We start from the raw sequence: 19,613 nt of genomic DNA, 5'->3' as shown, positions 1-19,613 counted from the left end.
ATTCGTTAAATTTTCAATCAAAGAGGTAATTGTGAAAACGCCTCGTAGAGGCTTCAATTCATTTTTTGATCTCGGAAATGAGTAGAGAAACAAAGGTTGCCATCAGATGAATAAACCAAATGATGGTAAAGAATAATAATTTATCAGATACCCCAAAGACTAATTTTCTTCCTTGTAAATATTTCGCAATGTAAACCAACTATCACATCCAGTAATTTCTATTTGGAATGTTAGAAGCGTCATTTCTCATTACCGTCTGTAAATTGGTGTTTGCTGCACCCTTATTACTCCATACACTGCCTTCTCTTCTATTTCTCATACCCTCGTAACATTGATGGCATTTGCTGAAATACTATAGGCAAGCTCGTGCTCGTGTCTATATCCTACATTGCATGTCAAGTATTTATCTATAGTCTAGGAGAAAATTAACTCACTCAGGGAGAAAAAGGAAGACTAGGCACAAGAGAATCGACGGAAATGAGATGAAGATAGATGAAGGGAAGGGGATTGAGAGAAAGAAAAGAAAGGTGGAAGGAGGAAGGAGGAGATGCGAAAAGTCTCACTGTCTTGGAAAGGACGACGCTTCCATTAGCCGTGCCTTTCATTCGTGTTTTTTTTTTATTTACTCTTACCAGAAAGGCAACACCGGACGTTCCCGTTGCTATTTCGAGGAAATGAAAACAAATGACGTGTAAACGGTTTAGACTCATTGTTCTTATCGCTCCATGATCCATCTTGTTCACACGTGTAATTTCTTTAACTCTTTTCCTTGAGTTGCAGCAAAATTGTGTTTTTGTTCTTGTTATGTTAATTAAAAAAAAACAAAAAGTTGGATATATGCGTCTACAAAAAAAGGGTTTCGTACTTATTGAGACGTTAATTAAGATGTTAAAGTCTCCTCCTTCCCCCTATCACTTCCCTTTCTCTTCTGCCACTTCCCCTTCCGGTCCCTAACACATACACGCATTTTCTACCCCTCTCCTATTCCCTTCTGCTACTTTCCTCTACTACTTTCCTCTACAACTTCCCTTTTCCCTACTTTTCCGCGTCCATTTCTCTACTTATTTCTCCTTTTCCCTTTGTCTACTTACTTTCTGCCACTCCTCTTACCTACTTTTTATCACACTCCATCCCTTTCATTTTTTTATTAACTCCCGCTTTTCCTTATTTCTCTTTTTTCGCTTTCCCTAGTCTCGCACTCCACTCACCTACTTCCTATCAAACTACATCTCTTTCTTTTTATTTATTTACTTCCCCTTTCTGACTCTCCTCTCATACCCTGTTTAACAGTGGTCTGTAACTCTCCTCTTCTCGATTTCCTTATTCCTCTCCCATCTGTGCCTTCTTTTAATCCCCTCCCCGACTGTCCATTACAACCCCTCCACTTATTTTTCTCCTTTCTCTCACCCACTCCACTTCGCTATTTGGTGCCCCCTATTTATTTCCATATCTTGTTTCTTTCTTCCCCACTTCTTCTTTCTTCCACACTTCTTCTTTCTCTCCCTCCGCTTCTTTCTAAGGAAAAACTGCGACAGACGAAAACCTGATATTGGCGTTTATAATATTAATTGTTCAATACTAATTGCTTTATCATTTCAAAAAAAAAAAAAAAAACGGGCAAAAAGCTGATTGGTTGGGACCGGAAGTTTCGGTAAAGAAATCTAATTTTACTTCAAACAGGGAATTGTGTACAGGAACGGAAAATTTTAAAACATTTTTCGTTGGGAATTCACCATTTTTTTCTTGAAAATTCAACTTCTTGCGGTTAATAGCTCATTTCTTTTGTTAAAAATTAATTTTTTTGTTACAAGATCCATAATTTTAATTGAAAATTCATCTATTTAAAAAAATGTAACTGCTTTGTGGAAAATCATTTTTTTCAACTAAAAATTTAACTATTTGTTTGAAAATTGATATTTTATATAAAAAATTTATTTATTTTTTTTAAATTCATGTAATTTGTTTAAAGTTTGATAATTTGTATGTAAATTTGTCTTTTCTAATTGAAAGTTCATTTATTCTGTTGAAAATTCACGTATTTCGTTTAAAAAGAACTATTTTTTTGGTAGTAAATGATTTTTTCCTTTGAATGATAATCTTATTGTTCAAAAATCCTTCTTTTCGCTTGAAAATTCGAGTATCTTTTAGGTTAAAAATAAATCCACCTGTTTGAAAAAGAAACTTTTGTAGAGAATTAATTTTTTTATTAAATATTAATCATTTCAATTAAAAATTCCTTTCATTAGTGGAAAAGTGAGCTATTTGATTGAAAACTTGTTTTTTCTTTAGTAAAAAGAATTTTTTTTACTGAAAATTTAACTGTTTCATTGAAATTTTTATTTATTTCTGCATTGAAAATAATTTTTTTGTCCTAAACTGAAAATGAAAATAATATCCCAGTTGACAATTTGTCTTTTTTAGTAGACATTATTATTATTTTGTTGTTGTTGAACTATTAACTATTTCATTTGAAGATTCATTGTTTTAGTTGAATTTCTGAAAAAAATTTTTGGTGATTTGTGTTTTTTTAAGATTAATTTTAAGTTTTGAATATTTCAAAAGATATATCGAAGTTGTAGAAGTTTTGAAAGGATTCGAAGATAATTTAATTATTGCGAAGATTTCAAAACAGTTAAAACGAAGTGTAGATTTTTCAGGATTTCGAAAAAAATCAGCTTTTTATGAGTTTTCAAAGGTTTAAAGGTAATAAAAAACTTTTCTTGAGATTCTTGCGACTTCAAATCATTTCTTTGTTTGAAAAATGAATTTCAAGAGAAAATTGACAAAGATTTCAAACTTTTCAAATGATTTCCTACAATTTCGAAAAATGTAAATCTTTGATGATGTAATGATATTTAAAAAAATTGTTAAATTCTGAAAGATTACAAAATTCTAGAAAATATCAAGTAAGATTAAGAGATATTAAAAAGTTTTATAAAGATTAAAAAATAATCTAAAAAAGTGAAAAGGTTTCAAAAAATTAAAAACAAACTTTTAATTTTTGAAGATTTTCAAATACAATTTCAAAGCTTATCAAGTCTTTAGGAAGGTTTCGAAGGTTTCAGAATTTTTTTATAAGATTCCTGGGATTCCTGAGAAAATTTAATTAAAATTTTTATTCCGAAATATTAATTTTAAGATAATATTTGAAGAGATTCTGAAATATTTCCAAAGATTTCCAAAATTGTTAAAAAAAAACAGTCTGAAAGATTTTAAGCCAGTGTTTTTTATTTTGGTCAATTTCAAAAGAATTTAACGATATTTCGAATAGTTTTAAAAGATATTAGTCAGGTTTAGCAGTTTTGATACATTCGAAAGACACTTAAAAATTTGAAAAGATTTTAAAAAAATCGAAGAAAATAAAAAACTTTCCTCAAAATTCCTATAAAAATGTTTAATTACTTTTTATTTAAAAAATTACTTTTGGAATAGTTTTTAAAAAAAATATCTAAAACATTTTAAAAGATTTCCTAAGATGTCGCAAAAAATCTGAAAGATGTTTAGGCAATTTTTTTTAATTTTGAAAGACTTAAAAAAAATTTAGAAATCATTTGAGTCAGTTTTGAAGCCGTTTGAAAATTTATCTCTTTTTATAAAAACTAAATATTTGTTGGTTAATAATGTAACTATTTGGTTTTGAATTAGTCTGTGTTGGTCGGTGATTCAACTAATTTGTTGAATATTAAATTGTTTTGTAAAAAATTAGTTTTTTTGTGGGTGAAATTAATTTTCTTAGCTGCAAATTTATATTTTCAAATTTCGCCTAAAAATTGAGGGTTTTTTGTTTGTTAAAAACTCAAATATAACATTTGTTATTGAAAATTTAACGTTTTGGTCAAAAATATCACAACTTGATTAAAAGTTCAACTAATTTATTAAAAATTATTTTTGTGTGTAAAGATTCATAATTTTAGTTTGAAATTTACTTCTTTGGTTAAAATTGTAACTATTTGTTTGAAATTTTGTCTGCCTGTGTAGAAAATTAATCGTCTTGATAGAAAATAATTATTTTTGATTAAGAATTAAATTTTGCCGTCATAAAAAAATCTTTTTTTGTTTAAAATTCAACTCTTTTGTACTATATTAACTTTTTCCTGGAAATTTAAGTTTGATGTATCTGAAATATTGAAAAATCTTCTGGATTTTTCTCAAGAATCGTAGGGAAATTGTCACTTCTTTTTCACTTGTTTTGTACATAATTTCATGATGAGTAAACAAACAAGCGTAAGAGATAAATTTTCATTCAAAATTTGTATTTTGTAATCAAAATGGTTTTCCCCCTCAAATCGAAAAATGACGCAAGTGCGATTGATGATGCCAGTGAATGTAAAAAGATTTAGCTAACAAATGACCGATTGGAAAAGTCTTGTCTTTCCAATCTCGATCTCTAATTGGTAAAATCGACTGATGCGATTGAGAGGCGACAGATTCGTAATCGTTGGAAGCTCGCGGTAATTTCACTCCATTCTCTTCCTGTACCGATTCAAACCGACCATTAGGCTTTGTCACTTCGTTTCCTCTTACGGCGGATTCACGAGAGAGTAGACGCCACGGTGTAAATTGCTCCACGCAAATTACAGTGACCAACGTCGTCTGCGGATGCGACGAGCAAATGCCATTCAATCGTGAAAATGCCCTCTCGTGCAGATGAACACTAAGTGTCGAATGTGATTTTTAGACTCTCTTGACTTTCATCTAAAATTCGGATAATCCTAATTCTTTCTCTTCACAGAAAAACCAAAAGATAAATTTTACATCGATTTCAGATGAAAGATTCACTACAACAAAAAATAACCTTGCCGATTAAACTTTCCAACAATCGAAGACAACAATTTCCGACTTTTAACCTTGCCTCGATTAACTTTCGTCTTATAATAGCTCTATTTTCTGTCGGAAAGTACACGGAGAAAAATGAATAGTCAAAATTGGAGTTTCAACATTTAGATGGTCCGTTTCAATCTTCTATAAAGTAGCAAGTACCATCCATCATTATTTTCTTTATAGTCAGGAAGACCACAATTTTATATTCACTATCAGGATAATAAAATCGACACTCTAGGATTGTCTATCAGAAGCGTCACTACCGAGGAGCTATTCACTGAGAAATTTCAGATTGCTACGCGGGAAATCTTAAAAGAACTCTTTGAGGAACTCTTGGAAAACTCTCTTAGCAATCTAGTATTCGTGGGCAATCTTGGAAATCTTTGGCTAAGTGCGGACAGATGTTAGGTGGTGTGGATCATTCCGAACGTACGCTCCTATGTGTGGAACGAGCAGAACGAGAGAGAGAGAATAGAAAGAGAGTTCCAATCAAGTTCGGACATGGGAGTCCCACAGTTGTGCTTTGAATCTATCACTGTCAAGTATTGACGTGAGAATAGTGAAAAATGTGTTTTTTTATGGATAGTTAATTAAATATTTATAAAACAAAGTGGTTTTCGGTAAAATAACTTTTTTTTGTGTCTGATTATGAAACTGCGCTATACGCAAAAGTGCGTTCCAAGGTCAGCCTCAAAAATGGCACTCATTCCAGGGTTCACTGTATTTTGAACATATGTGGAGAGTGGATAAAATGTAGTGAACATGGTAGAGAGTCGGTTAAGTGGTTTTGGTTTTGAGATTGATCAGAAGCAAAAAAAGAGAGAAGGAGGATAGAGTCCCGATGAAGTTCATACTTCGGAGTCCCACTGCAGTGTTTTAAATTTCACACTGTCAATTGTTGACGTGAGAATAGTGAAAACTCTGTTTTTCGTGGACAGATAATTTAATGTTTATAAAAGGAAGTGATTTCCTGTTAACTAACCTCTTTTTGTGTCTAATTATCAAACTACGCTGTATGCGAAAGTGCGGTTTAAGTTCAGCGCTAAAGCAGGCACTCACTCTAGGGTTCTCTGTATTTTCAACATATGTAGAGAGTGAATAAAATATAGTGAACTTGGCGAAGAGTCGGTTAAGTGGTTTTGGTTTTGATATTGAGCAGAAGCAGAGGGAAAGAGAGAAAGGGAGAGGGAGAGAGAGAGAATGAGAGAGAGAGAGAGAGTCAAGTGTTGACGTAAGAATATTAAAAACTGTATTTTTCGTGTACAATTAATCTAATATTTATAAAATCAAGTCGATTTCTGTGGAATAACCTCTTTTTGTATCTGATTATGAAACTGCGCTATACGCCAAAGTGCGGTCCAACGTCTGACCCAAAATAAGCACTCACTCCAGGGTTCGCTGTATTTTGAACATATTTGCAGAGTGGATAAAATGTGGTGAATATGCTGGAGAGTCGATTAAATGGTTTTGTATTTGATATTGAACAGAAGCAGAAAGAGAGAGAGAGAGGAGAGAGAGTTCCGATCAAGTTCAGACATCGGAGTCCCACTGCAGTGTTTTAAATGTCATACTGTCAAGTGTTGACGTGAGAATAGTGAAAACTCTATTTTTCGTGGACAGGTAATTTAATGTTTCTAAAAGGAAGTGCTTTCCTGTTAAATAACCTCTTTTGTGTCTAATTATGAAACTACGCTGTATGCGAAAGTGCGGTTTAAGTTCAGCCCTAAAGCAGGCACTCACTCTAGGGTTCTCTGTATTTTCAACATATCTAGAGAGTGAATAAAATATAGTGAACTTGGCGAAGAGTCGGTTAAGTGGTTTTGGTTTTGATATTGAGCAGAAGCAGAGGGAAAGAGAGAAAGGGAGGGCGAGAGAGAGAGAGACAGAGAGAGAATGAGAATAAGAGAGAGAGTCAAGTGTTGACGTAAGAATATTAAAAACTGTATTTTTCGTGTACAATTAATCTAATATTTATAAAATCAAGTGGATTTCTGTGGAATAACCTCTTTTTGTATCTGATTATGAAACTGCGCTATACGCCAAAGTGCGGTCCAACGTCTGACCCAAAATAAGCACTCACTCCAGGGTTCGCTGTATTTTGAACATATTTGCAGAGTGGATAAAATGTGGTGAATATGCTGGAGAGTCGATTAAATGGTTTTGTATTTGATATTGAAGAGAAGCAGAAAGAGAGAGAGAGGAGAGAGAGTTCCGATCAAGTTCAGACATCGGAGTCCCACTGCAGTGTTTTAAATGTCACACTGTCAAGTGTTGACGTGAGAATAGTGAAAACTCTATTTTTCGTGGACAGGTAATTTAATGTTTATAAAAGGAAGTGCTTTCCTGTTAAATAACCTCTTTTGTGTTTAATTATGAAACTACGCTGTATGCGAAAGTGCGGTTTAAGTTCAGCCCTAAAGCAGGCACTCAATCCAGGGTTCTCTGTATTTTGATCATATGTGCGGAGTGGATAAAATGTGGTGAATATGCTGGAGAGTTTGTTAAGTGGTTTTGGTTTTGATATTGAGCAGAAGCAGAGAGAGAACGAGAGAGATGGGGGGGGGGGGGTTAGAGAGTTCTGATCAAGTTCAGACATCGGAGTCCCACTGCAATTAGTGCATTTTAGCACAATTTGTGAGGCTCTAATTTGCCTGAATTAGGTTCCCGTTTTTGGATCGATTTAGATTCTCAAGTGGCCGATCTTGATATCTAGACGAAATTGAGTCGTTCATATGGGAAGTTTAAAATAAAAAGTTGTTTTGTAAATTAAATTTTGCCTGAAAAAAGATCTTTTAATGTTTTAAATTTATAACTCCTTATAGCCTGAAAAGACGTTAAGAATTTCTGTTATTCTCTGATAATACATATTTCTTGAAAAAGTTGTTTTGGTTAATTTTCTTTGAAAATTAATGCACATCATCTCTGGTGGAACCATTAACGCATCTGTAAGGCTACATGGAGATTTTTTGATAGATGTCTCCTCATTAGTCATTAAAATAAATATTATATTTTGATGTCTTGAAACATAAGTTTTGTCACTAATTAACAAATGCGACAGTATTCTCAAAATTCTGGACCGAAAATGTGCAATTCAATGTTGAGACGCTGTTTCCTTAGCCTCTGGTGGTCACAGTAATATGTTGTAAAGGTTTTTGCGTACATGCAATCATACTTCAGGTATCTTACTCTTCAGAAATAACAAAGATGTTTTCAAGGTAAATTATAATTACTTGAAGTTTAACAACTTTGTTTGCAAATTTAGAATCGAACCTTTAGGGGAAAATTGTAATTTAAAAGTAATTTATTTATGATTAAAAAAAGTTCAAGTTTAAAATTGCGAACTTTATTTACATGTGCTCAAGGTATATATTTTTCTAATTTTCAAGCTGAAATAGAAAAGGATTAGTTTTTGGATGTTGTAAACTGATTCTGGAATACACTGTATAGGCTTAGGATTTTATTCAACATTCTGAGAATAATTTAAAAAACTTCTGGACTCTTTCATAGGGTATTCTGGAATTTTATAGAATATTCTATATTTTTATAGAATATTCTGGAAAGTTTCTAGATTATTCTAAATTTGTTTATGTTTTGGAATAGAATCATCTCTAATTTTTCTGCAGAAGCTGGAATGGTCTAAAAATATTATGCAATTGTTTATTAAATTATTTATATTATTATAGAATCTTCTATAGTGTTTTTGATGCTCTCGAAACTTATACTAGTTTGTTAGAAGGAAATTTGTAAAATATTCATATAAAAAGTTAGTTTTCCAAACCGAAAGTACATCAGAGATGTTAAGTTACTTTTCGTTTATTTCGAAAAAATTTAAATACCTTTTCATCTCTACTAGTATATCAGGATGGCCGCTGGACCGCGAAACCAGGAAGTGACGACAGGGAATCTTCCGAAACTGGGAAAATCCGGGAAATGAACGGGATTATTTCTTGACCGGGAATTTTACAAATTTTCAGAAGAAAAATTTGTCCAAGTTCGATTTCAGCATTTTTTAAAAATAATTAGTTGAATTGAAACCTTTTTCAATTATGTTATCATTCATTTTACAATGCGTCAGTCAAAAAACTTTTACTTAATAAAGATTCTTCATTTAAAATTTTTATTTTTAAGCGTATATTTTTAATTGAAATAATTTTAAGGTGCAGTCTCGAAGACTTACATAATAAAAAATTAAAATCGTTAGTCGTTGAAAATTTTTGATAACAAAGAGTATTATTTTGTTAACTCTAAATATAAATAAATAAATAATTTAAAAAATGGATCTGTTGTTTATGTTTGAAAAACTAAACAATAATTTATTTGATAAAATGATTCTAAATTCGTTAAAAGTTTAAGAATTTCCAGATTGTTACTGTTTCAATTCAAAAGTCTTAGTCATTAAAAAATGTAAAGGTGCGATTGAGATTTTATAAACTATTTTCAACTTACAAACAACTTAATAATAATAATAGGTTTGTAATTAATGGCTTTTATTAAATTAAAAATATTGTTTCCGTCCCAATGATTCACTTTTTATCCCATTTCATTTGAAATTTTTTAATTATGAAAAAGAATAATGGCTTAATATCTAGCAATAGTTGCCTGTTATTTTTCTATTAGAAAAATATTTCATTTGTAAGCGAAATTGTTTAATTTTAATGTAGATATAATAATTGAACACTTATTATTTTTAGAAAAAATCTGATTAATTTTAAGAGATATGTAGAAGTTTTGAAAAGATTCAAAATTAACTTAGAACTGAATATAAGGTCAAGTAATTTAAACGAAGTTTGCAGAAATTTTTTTTAGAATTTCAAAACATTTTAAAATGAATAAAATCTTTCCTACAATTTTGAGAAAATCCTGCAAATTTTTGAAAAAATCCTTAAAATCTTGCAAGTTCTTTTTTGACAATTATGGAAATCTCTTATAATCTTTTTACATATTTTATTAAAATAATTTTTCAAAATGAAAAATCATTTTCAATTTTCCTAGAAATATTAAGAAAATGTTGTTATTCTTTTGGAGCCTTTCAAAATTCTTAAAAAGCTTCTAAATTTTTTGTTAGCAATCTGAAAAAATCTACACTTTGTTTTCAATTGGGTTGTGGTTATTGGCACCAAAATTCCGGTACGAATAGTCGAATTTTGTCGGTACACACACTTTTTAAAAATTATTTGATATCATTTGAAGTTCTAAATTAATGTTGAGACTTTCTAAAACTTCTAAATATCTCTTAAAATTACTCTAATTGTTTCTACAAATAATAAGTGTTCCATTTTTATTTATAAATTTAAATTGGAAGGAATTTTTTTTTTAATTCGCAGGATTTTCTCAAGTTGTGGGGAAAATACAATTATTTTTAAAAGTTATGTAGAAGTTCTGAAAAACTTTAAAAATGATTTTAAATTTGAAAAAAATTTAAAACAACTTCTAGGTTTATCAAGACTTTGAAATAAAATTTTAAAACTTTTCAAGCATACTTAAACTATTTAAAATAAAAATAGCTTAACTTTTAATTTAAGAACATATAATTTTAAACAAATTAAAAATTTAAATTTTTAAATGTTTCTAGCCTAACGTAACTTAATAGTATAATTTTGAACATGCATTACGTTTATTGATTGATTCTTTAATTAAGAGTATTGAAAATGTTAACGTGGATTTATATTTTTGTAACTTGATATACATTTTTGAACTCTATATTTATGAATGTTCAATATTCGGAATTTTGCGGTTTTTGGCATTTAATTAAAAACTGTTTAATTTAAAAGTATTAGTACCTTCAAGTGTATACGTGTAAGTTATTGAGCATTTGAATATCAAATTTTTGAATTGAAAAACTTTTAAACATTAATTAAAAAATTCTAAAATTCAAGAGTTCCACTTTAAATCCTTTCATTTGTTTTTTTAAATTTTTTATTACTTAAATGGAAAAATGTTTAGTACAGAGTTCGATTTTTTAAATTTTATTGACCGGGAAAAATGTTTGCAAACCGGGAAAAAACCGGGAATTTTTTTCCTTTATTAAAACGGTCACCCTGTATAATTAAATTATAATATTAAAAGTGTATACTTGGCGAAGTTAAAACCAATTTCTAAAGATTGAAGCAATTTAGAAATTTTCTAACGTGGTTGTTTGTTTTATTTACATATATTTCATAATGAGAATCATTTTGTAATTAAAACGATTTAATTATATTTCACTGTTGCCACATTGGTATCAAAATACCAAGATTTATTCTTGAAATGACTATTTAAACTATTTGAAAAATAAATGTAATTTCGAGAGAGATTTCTTTTCGTTAAATCCATGCTCGTTCACTTACAGTGTTTATTTGGATGTAGGTGGTGCGTAAATTTCATTACCGTAACTCGTTAATCCAATTTTACCTCTGGGCTTGAATACAGTATAAGCGCGAGCGCTTCGTACGACTCTATTTTTCACTTTTTCTGTCTTATGCGGAATATTCTTGTAAAAGAAAAAAAAACTGAGGGTAGTAAAAGAGCGAGGAAAGACTCACTTGTTTGAAAGTGGCGAGAGGTCCATTTATATCACATACACGTTCAAACTTCAATGAATATATAATTTTTTAAAACTATTATTTTACATATAATGGATTATCTTTCTTGTATAATTCTTTGTCATTTATTAGCCGGTTAAGTGGACATTATTCCAGCCTCCTGGGAATATAATTGTTGTAAATGCATGGAAAAATAATAACATTGAATTTAACCCTTGTTGTGCACACTTCGCTCCTGTCACTTATTGTACACATGGGGTGTTATACACCCCAGTCACTTTGAAGGTGAGTTACAGAGACAATTTTTGTGATTTCGGCTTTAAAAAAATTCCTTGATATTCTTCAAAGCTTAAAAAATGTGATCCAAAAGGTTTCATGATGATATTTTCATATAAACATTTTATAAAAAATATTGAAGTTGAAAATCCTGAAAAGTTTAGTTTTTTTTTTCACTTGAAAATTTATAAAAAATTCAATTTTTAATATTTTTCAAAATACTTTTGGGAGTGTAATCTCGAAACACTGCACTTCAAAGGAAAAATATCAGTTTATTTCGACATTTCAAAAACTATATCTATTTCGCTATATGAAGTCATGCACATGGAGAAAATTTGGTTTGGAAACTTTACCGAACATGAATCGAAGTTGACGCCCCTGATATAAGCCTGTGTGATGCCATTTTAGTGTTTTTTGTCATGTTAGAGGTATTTCTACTAAATTTTTAGCTTTTTCTTCCGTTCAGTGGGATGAAAAAATTGTTTTCCACGTATTCAGTAGGAAAAACTGGGTTTAATTGATTTATGAAGAAATTTATTATTTGTAAGAAATGAAAAAAATTGTTCAGTAAAATAATGTATACAAACTTCTCAGTAAAATACGTAATAATCAGTTGAATGGATAAGGCTGCATAGGTAAAAAATTAAATTTTTGACAATTACTCAAAAATTATAAATTTTGTATTCCAGAGAATGAAATATATTTTTATAAAATCTTAAGAAAATGTAGTATCGGCGAAGTCCAATGAATCTAGCCACTCCTTCGATTTAGAATTCAAATGTAAAAATCAAAATTTTAGTTGAATATTACGGTGCCATTTAATTGAATCGAAAAATAAATCAATTTTATTAATTATAACAAAAATTACTCAGACAAATTAATTGAATTTTTTATATTTTGCAAATTGTTACTCTTATTCAATTTGGAAGAATTGAAATTTAAAACTTGACTTCTTATCTTAAAAATCATTCAAATTTAAGAGTTTTTGTTACACATCTTTAAAATTAAAAAGTTTCTAATTTTTTAAATTAAAAGTTGAAAATTATGCAAGTTTCACTATTAAAACAGTTTCAGTTCTAATGACACACAATAAAAATTTCTTCAATTTGGCAGATTTAGATTTGGAAACTTGAGTTTAGATCTTCAAAATTATCACGCATTTTTATTTATACATTTTTAATATTGTAGACTGTTTAATTGTAAGTATTTAAAATTAAATTATGTAAAAAAACATTCGAAACAACATGATAAATTGCACATATTATAAATTAAAGTATCTTTAATTGCAAATCTTGATTAAAGACTTATTCCAAGAAGAGATATTCAAACTTTTCTCAAGTTATGTGTGTTATTCATATTTTCATGTACATAAGTTTCATGCTATATAATTAATAAATCGTGTAAAGCGTGTTAGCTTGTATATTCGATTTAATTCCTGAAATTTGAACCTAATTTTATTTCCGAGATTTTATAGAAACTTAATTTTCAGGTTTTTAATGCTCAATTTTAATGTCTTGAATATTTTACATCAAAAAGATTTAAAAAAAATAGATGATGCAAACATTAAAAATATTAAAAATCAAATAATTTAGGGTTTCAAGGTTAGAAAATTTTAAATAAAAAATCATCCAATGTTTTTATTTACTTCTCATCAATTTAAAACCCGGCTCATCAATTAAGTGTTACAATAAAAAATTTTGCTGAAACGGGCCCTAGATATTTTTTGCACGGCCCTGATTTACTCGTATTTCAAGTTTATAGTCGAAATTTTTTTCCGGTATCCCAACTGTTAAGTTAGCCGTGAGGCTTACGCCGTAGGCGATAGAATGCGTTAAACTTCGGTTAGGTGGTTCGAAATCCGTCGACAGTGTTTTCGATTTTTAATAGCGTTAATATTGATAACAGCGTACGAGTGTATAATATGTAATGTATTATAATTTAATGTAATTGTTTAAGCTAAATTCTGTATTTATGTGTGTGTGTGTACGAAATTGTATTCTGATTGGCTGTGACTGACTAATGTGTATATACAGGGTGTGTAAAAAGTCCTGGGACTCAATGGTGACCTTCATTTTGACCTTGAGTTGAACTTAATGGCTTTTTGAAGGTCAACTTTGTTTTTGTAAATGGAAACCCACTTTTTTTACATCTGTAATCGAAAGTGCGGAAAATTCTACGCTAAGGTACGTATCCAAGTTATAGGTCAATTGTAACGTTCAAGGTCAGTTAGAGGCTATTTGAAATTAACTAGGTTTTCCAAGAGGTCAGTGTAATTCCTGAAGTAAATTTCAACGAGGAACTCAATGGTGACCTTCAGTTTGACCTTGAAGTTGACCTTCATGGCTTTTTGAAGGTCAACTTTCTTTTTTTTAAATGGAAACCCACTTTTTTACATCTGCAATCGATAGAGCGAATAATTCTACTTTCAGGTAGGTACCCATGTCATAGGTCAATTGTAACGTTCAAGCTCAGTTAGAGGTTATTTAAAATTAACAAAGTTTTCCAAGAGGTCAGTGCAATTCCTGAAGTAAATTTCAACGAGAAATACATTGGTGAGCTCTGTATTGATCTTGGTGATGATCTTCAAGGTTTTTCAAGGTTTTTTCCAAGCAGTCTACGTGTACGTTTAGCATTACCCAGGAACAATGGCGTGGACGTAGTAAATTCTGTTGCCTTTGGGGTGCTTGATTAGCGTGAGTCCCCTTGCCTTTCACGCTTCAGTGAAGATGTTCGAACTGAAAACCTTGATCTTCTTGACAAAAAGCTAGGCGATTGTAAAACTGAGTTACAGCATTACGAATCATCTCTCTATCAATCAGAGTAGCCTGTTGTATAATCCTTAGGTATTGACGTAGGTATCGAAAAACGGTATAAGACTGTATATCTCTTCGGGGAGGAACAGAACTCTCACCGGAATATCTGGAACTTTTAATGAAAAATTTTCTTATGATTTTACAATATTCAAAATGCTGTAACCAAGATCAATACAGAGCTCACCAACGAATTTCTTCTTAAAATTTACTTCAGTAATTACACTAACCTCTTGGAAAACTTTGTTAATTTCAAATAACCTCTAACTGACCTTGACCGTTACCATTAACCTATGACTTGGGTACGTACCTGAACGTAGAATTTTCCACTCTATCGATTGCTGATGTAAAAAAAGGGGTTTTCATTTAAAAAACAAAGTTGACCTTCAAAAAGCGATGAAGGTCAACTTCAAGGTCAAAATGAAGGTCGTCACCATTGTATTCCTCGTTGAAATTTACTTCAGGAATGACCTTCACTTTTTTGAAAAATATTTTACTTGAGGAAATATCCAACCGTCCCGGGACTTTTTACACAGCCTGTATAGGTTGTATGCTGTTGATTGCGTATAAGTTCTTTTTTATTCTCAGAAGCTTATAGTTTACCAAACTGGTAGTTAAAGTTTCTTGAGCGTCAGTGATACCCTCGTGACTTTCCTGTAAACCCTCTTATATTGTTTACCGAGTCCTCGACATCGTTTTATCCAACTTGTCATTAATCTTTATCTAACGTTTAATATATCTTATAATTATGTCTATTAAAAGGTCAACTCCCAAGTACAGTATTAATTAAAGCACAGTTCGGTAGACATTGTAATTAATTTGTCACACTTTCATGGTTGTGAATGAGGTATTATCGAATTTCGTTTTACCCAACTAGAAATGAAACTTTATCAAAGTGTCCATATGTCCCGAGTTTACCCAACTGAGTTTGGTAAAGTTTTTCGAATTATTTTTCTCCGTGCATATTTTTGAAGAAATTTCAAACATCGTGGTAGATTGAAAATTATGTATTTATTGTAAAAAAATATAATTAGCAGTTTTTTACATATAATCAGTAAGGTACATGTAAAATTTAATGAAAATTATCCGAAATATTAACCCTGCGTATACATAACTTATCCAATGTATGCGTAATTGACGCTCAAAGGAGTACGATGCGAAGGGAACATGGTACGATCTCACGATGGGCACCCATGCTTTGTTTTATTGTCACACATTTAAAAATAGAAGGATAAAAATAATGACACTTGCACTTCACTATTATCACTATTCACTCACTAATAAGCAAAAAAATTAGATTAAAAATTTATCACAGAAATACACGAACTGTGCACATGGGGTGGCTAATACACCGGAATCTCGGAACGTCTTCTTCGCCCTTTTGCCAAGAGCACACTAAAGTCGAACGGGCGAAACTATGTACAGAGTTTTAAAGTAGAAATCTCGACTATACCTAGATGACGACACCGGTCTCGCTCTTTGCGACATTTTCCATTATCTAAGTGAAAGAAAACTGAAAAAAACTGCATTTAGATCAAATATCATAATAAAATACATAATTATAATAACATAATACTTAGCTGAAGATCCAAGACGCAAATGGAATTTTTATTATACTTATTTTTAAATTAAACATAAACTGAAGGGTGTTATTCTAGAAAAGAAATCGCATCACAGAAACTAAGTTTAGAAAAATAATTTGTAAATTGCTATTTTATCAATTTTACATTGATTTATTCTCGCCTATCAGGCACTTTCGATTTTTAATTATTGATTAGAACTCGAATCTACAGAAAAAAAAGATATTAAATGTTCATTTTCATTTAAAATGCTTAAATTGTGCCTTTTAAAGAATAATTTGCTGAAGATATAAATAATTTTACAGTTTTCGATGCCTGTAGTGTAATAGAATAAAGATTTTTGAGGGTGAAGTTTTGTAAATTTTTATGATTTTGTAGTTAGTTTTTTAAACATTATATATATTTTTTATTTTGCCACCACACGGACAATAGGATCTTGGAAAAATTAAAAATTATTCAGACTTTATTTTAAAAGGTTAATTTTAAGTGTTGAAGATTTTTAAATATTTCGAAAAATAATCTAAAAGATTTTGAAATATTTTTTTCGAATTAAATTTCTTTTTGATTTGTAGAAGTTTGAATAGTTTTGAAAAGAATCGAAAATAATTGGAATCTTGAAAAGATTTGAAAAAAATTTAAAACGAAATGTACATTTTGGAATATTTCGAACAAAAATGAGCAGCCTTTTAAGAATTTTTAAAGGGTTTAAGAGAACAATAAAATTGTCTCAAGATTCATGGTTAACTTTCAAATGATGTTTTTATTCTGAAAAAGGGATTCTAAAAGAAATTTGTATCAGAATTACAAAGTTTAAAAAAATTCTATAATGCTTAATATATATTTAAAAGTATTCAAAAAATTCAAAGTTAATTTTAAACTTGTGAAAAATTTCCTTTTTTTAAGGTACATCGTGAAAGATTTTAAAAAAGGAAGCTGTATTAAAATTACGAAAGGTTTGCAAGTGAATGAAAAAATTTTCTTTAGATTCCCAGAAAAATGTTTAATGATTTTTATTTTGAAAAATTAACTTTAGGATAATGTTCTAAAAGATTTCAAAGTGTTTCCAACAAATTTTCTAAAAAGAATCTTAAGTCTTTAAGGCAAATTTGTTAACTTTAAAAAGTTTTCAGAATAATTATAAAAATCTCAAAAGACATTTAGAACGTTTAGATATCTTTAAAGAATTCAATTAACAAATTTAATTAATTTTAATGAATTCATTAAAAAATTTGCTTGTCGGCATAACTATTTTCATTAAATTTAACTTAAGATTTAAGAGGAAAAGGGAATTTTGATTATACTTATTTTAAAATTAAACATGAACTAAAGTTATTTCAAGCTAAAAAATAAACGTTGTTATAAATAATTTATAATAACGAGGAAAATATCTTATTGTTGATTATAACTAGTTTTGGAAAAAATTCGGGGTGAATTTTCAATAAAATATTTCACTATTTTCATTGTTTATTTAACAATAGTTTTTAGATTTTAATGTATTTCTCTTTCACTTTACGTAAAAGTTGCAACTATTACTTAATCCTAATGCTATAGGGTCTATTTTATTCCTTAAAATATTCTCTGAAAATCTCGTTGGTACGTTTTTATTAAAAAACTTTTATTTGGTTATTATAAAATCGTTATTTTTGTAAACAATAGGTTCTCATGAATAATATTTTTTAAATAAAAACGTATCCATGAGAATTGCGGAAAATCTTTTAAGGAATAAAATATAAGCGCTGCAGTATTAGACTTAAATGAGAATTTCAGGTTTTACCTGAAGAGAAAAAGAAGAACATTAAACTCTAAATAGTTACTGTCAAATAAAGAAAACCCGAAATATTTTTTCAAAAGTTTACCCCGAGCTCTTTTCCAAAATTAGTTATAATTAACATTAGCATATTTTTCTCGATTTTAACAATCATTTTAACAAGGTTCTTTTTTTTAAGTTGAAATAACGTATGATAATATTAATAAGTAATAATAAATTTAATAATAATTAATATATTTTGAAACACATTGCGTTCATTAAAATTAAAAAAAAATCTTAAAGATTTTTTACTTTTACCCAGACTTTTACCCAGAACTATCAGAAAATTATTTTTATTTAAGAAAAGTTTTTTTTTAACACTTTCACCTTGCATTATTTGAATTCTAGACCAACTGCACAGCTGGCGCCGCCGCACGGCGACCGTCAACTCTCATGACAAATATTTTCTAACGGCCCCCAGAAAAGTGGCATGGGACTGCCTCAATCTTTTATGCACTGTTTAAGAATTATTAGGTTATTTAAGACAAGTTTGAATCCAAGAAGTGGAATTTATTGCTAGAAAAAATATCCAACACCTCTGATTCTTCTACTACGGTTCTTTAAAATTATACTATCCTCGCTTTTTATAGTATTTCAAGTATTACTTATATTTTAACCAATTGTATTTAAACTCTCTATAAAACCTCTTCTATTTTTTCAGAAGTTCTAATAATTTTATTTATCGTTTGTTTTTATTTTTATTAATAGATATTGCTTACTGCCTTTTTAAATACAGTCAAACTCGGAGATAGTCACGGTTTTTGGGGCTGACCTTGGACCTGACCTAACCTAACGGAACCGGATATAGTTCAACTCCAATTCTCGAAATGACACTCTCCGAGCGCGCTATATCCGAGTTTGATTGATCTTAATTATCATTTTTTTTTTGTTTGTTTCAGAATCGGAACCGTAGTACAAGTATTTAAAAGAAGCTTGGATTTTTATTTGATTGGTCCCTATTTGAGGGATTAAGTAATGTCTAAATGGAAAGGAATCTGGAAGTAGAATTGGATCCCCAGAGGCGTCCTTTACGTTCAGTCAACAACTATCAACCGTCTTATGTCAGGTTTTACAACAAAACCCATAGACATATACGAATCTATTGGCTCGACTTTAAGGGAAAACCTGTGCGTTACTGTGACCTTTATACCTACCAACAATGGATTGATGTCAATACCTTTGTCACTCATCCATGGATATTTGTGGATGAGGAAACAGGGGAAAGGTACGTAAAAATATTTTAATTACTATCAGGGCTCTTTTCATACCTGCCTTAGGAGGATTTCGTATGCAGGGTTTAGCATTTGATACATTTTACAGATTGCTTGGAGATCGCAGTCCCGTCTATTTCCCTAAAGTTTCGGGTACTTCCACAAAAATCGTTCGAACTCCGGTTGAGATAACTCTTCCCTTATTCACTCTAACAAAACTTTGTTTGCGAGTGATAAAAAAACATTTAACTAAGGATCAACATGCATTCCTTTTGGAGATACCACGGAAACTTCAATACGATTTAGCTCTAATGAAACCTCGACTAGGCGTAAGTATGTCAGATTTAAATGTTTTCGAATTTTGCTCTCATATTAAAAAGTGAGATAGATGTTCCAATATTCCTGATTTTTAAGGTTCAAATGTAAATATTTTTAAAGTTTCAATTAAAAAAAAAAATGGATTTACCTTCCGGAAGAATTTATTTTCCTTTTTATTTCAATTACAATTGATGAGTAGATATGTTTGATTATAACAGAACGGAGAAACACCAGTGCATCAAGAAAATAACATTCCTTCAATCACGTAA

The 19,613-nt window shown here is 30.0% G+C and overlaps 1 protein-coding gene across 1 annotated transcript; it reads left to right on the top strand.

Annotated features, from left to right (window-relative positions):
• Positions 1 to 18,798: 18,798 nt before the first annotated feature.
• LOC117181047 (von Hippel-Lindau disease tumor suppressor) lies at positions 18,799 to 19,613 on the top strand. Its single transcript, XM_033373615.1, has 3 exons — positions 18,799 to 19,040; positions 19,136 to 19,355; positions 19,563 to 19,613. The coding sequence occupies exons 1-3, from the start codon at positions 18,799 to 18,801 to the stop codon at positions 19,611 to 19,613; spliced, it is 513 nt and encodes a 170-aa protein (XP_033229506.1).

This window comes from Belonocnema kinseyi, chromosome 10 (genome assembly GCF_010883055.1).
Source record: "Belonocnema kinseyi isolate 2016_QV_RU_SX_M_011 chromosome 10, B_treatae_v1, whole genome shotgun sequence".
Classification (NCBI taxonomy): domain Eukaryota; kingdom Metazoa; phylum Arthropoda; class Insecta; order Hymenoptera; family Cynipidae; genus Belonocnema; species Belonocnema kinseyi.
This window is presented reverse-complemented; position numbering and strand designations above follow the sequence as displayed.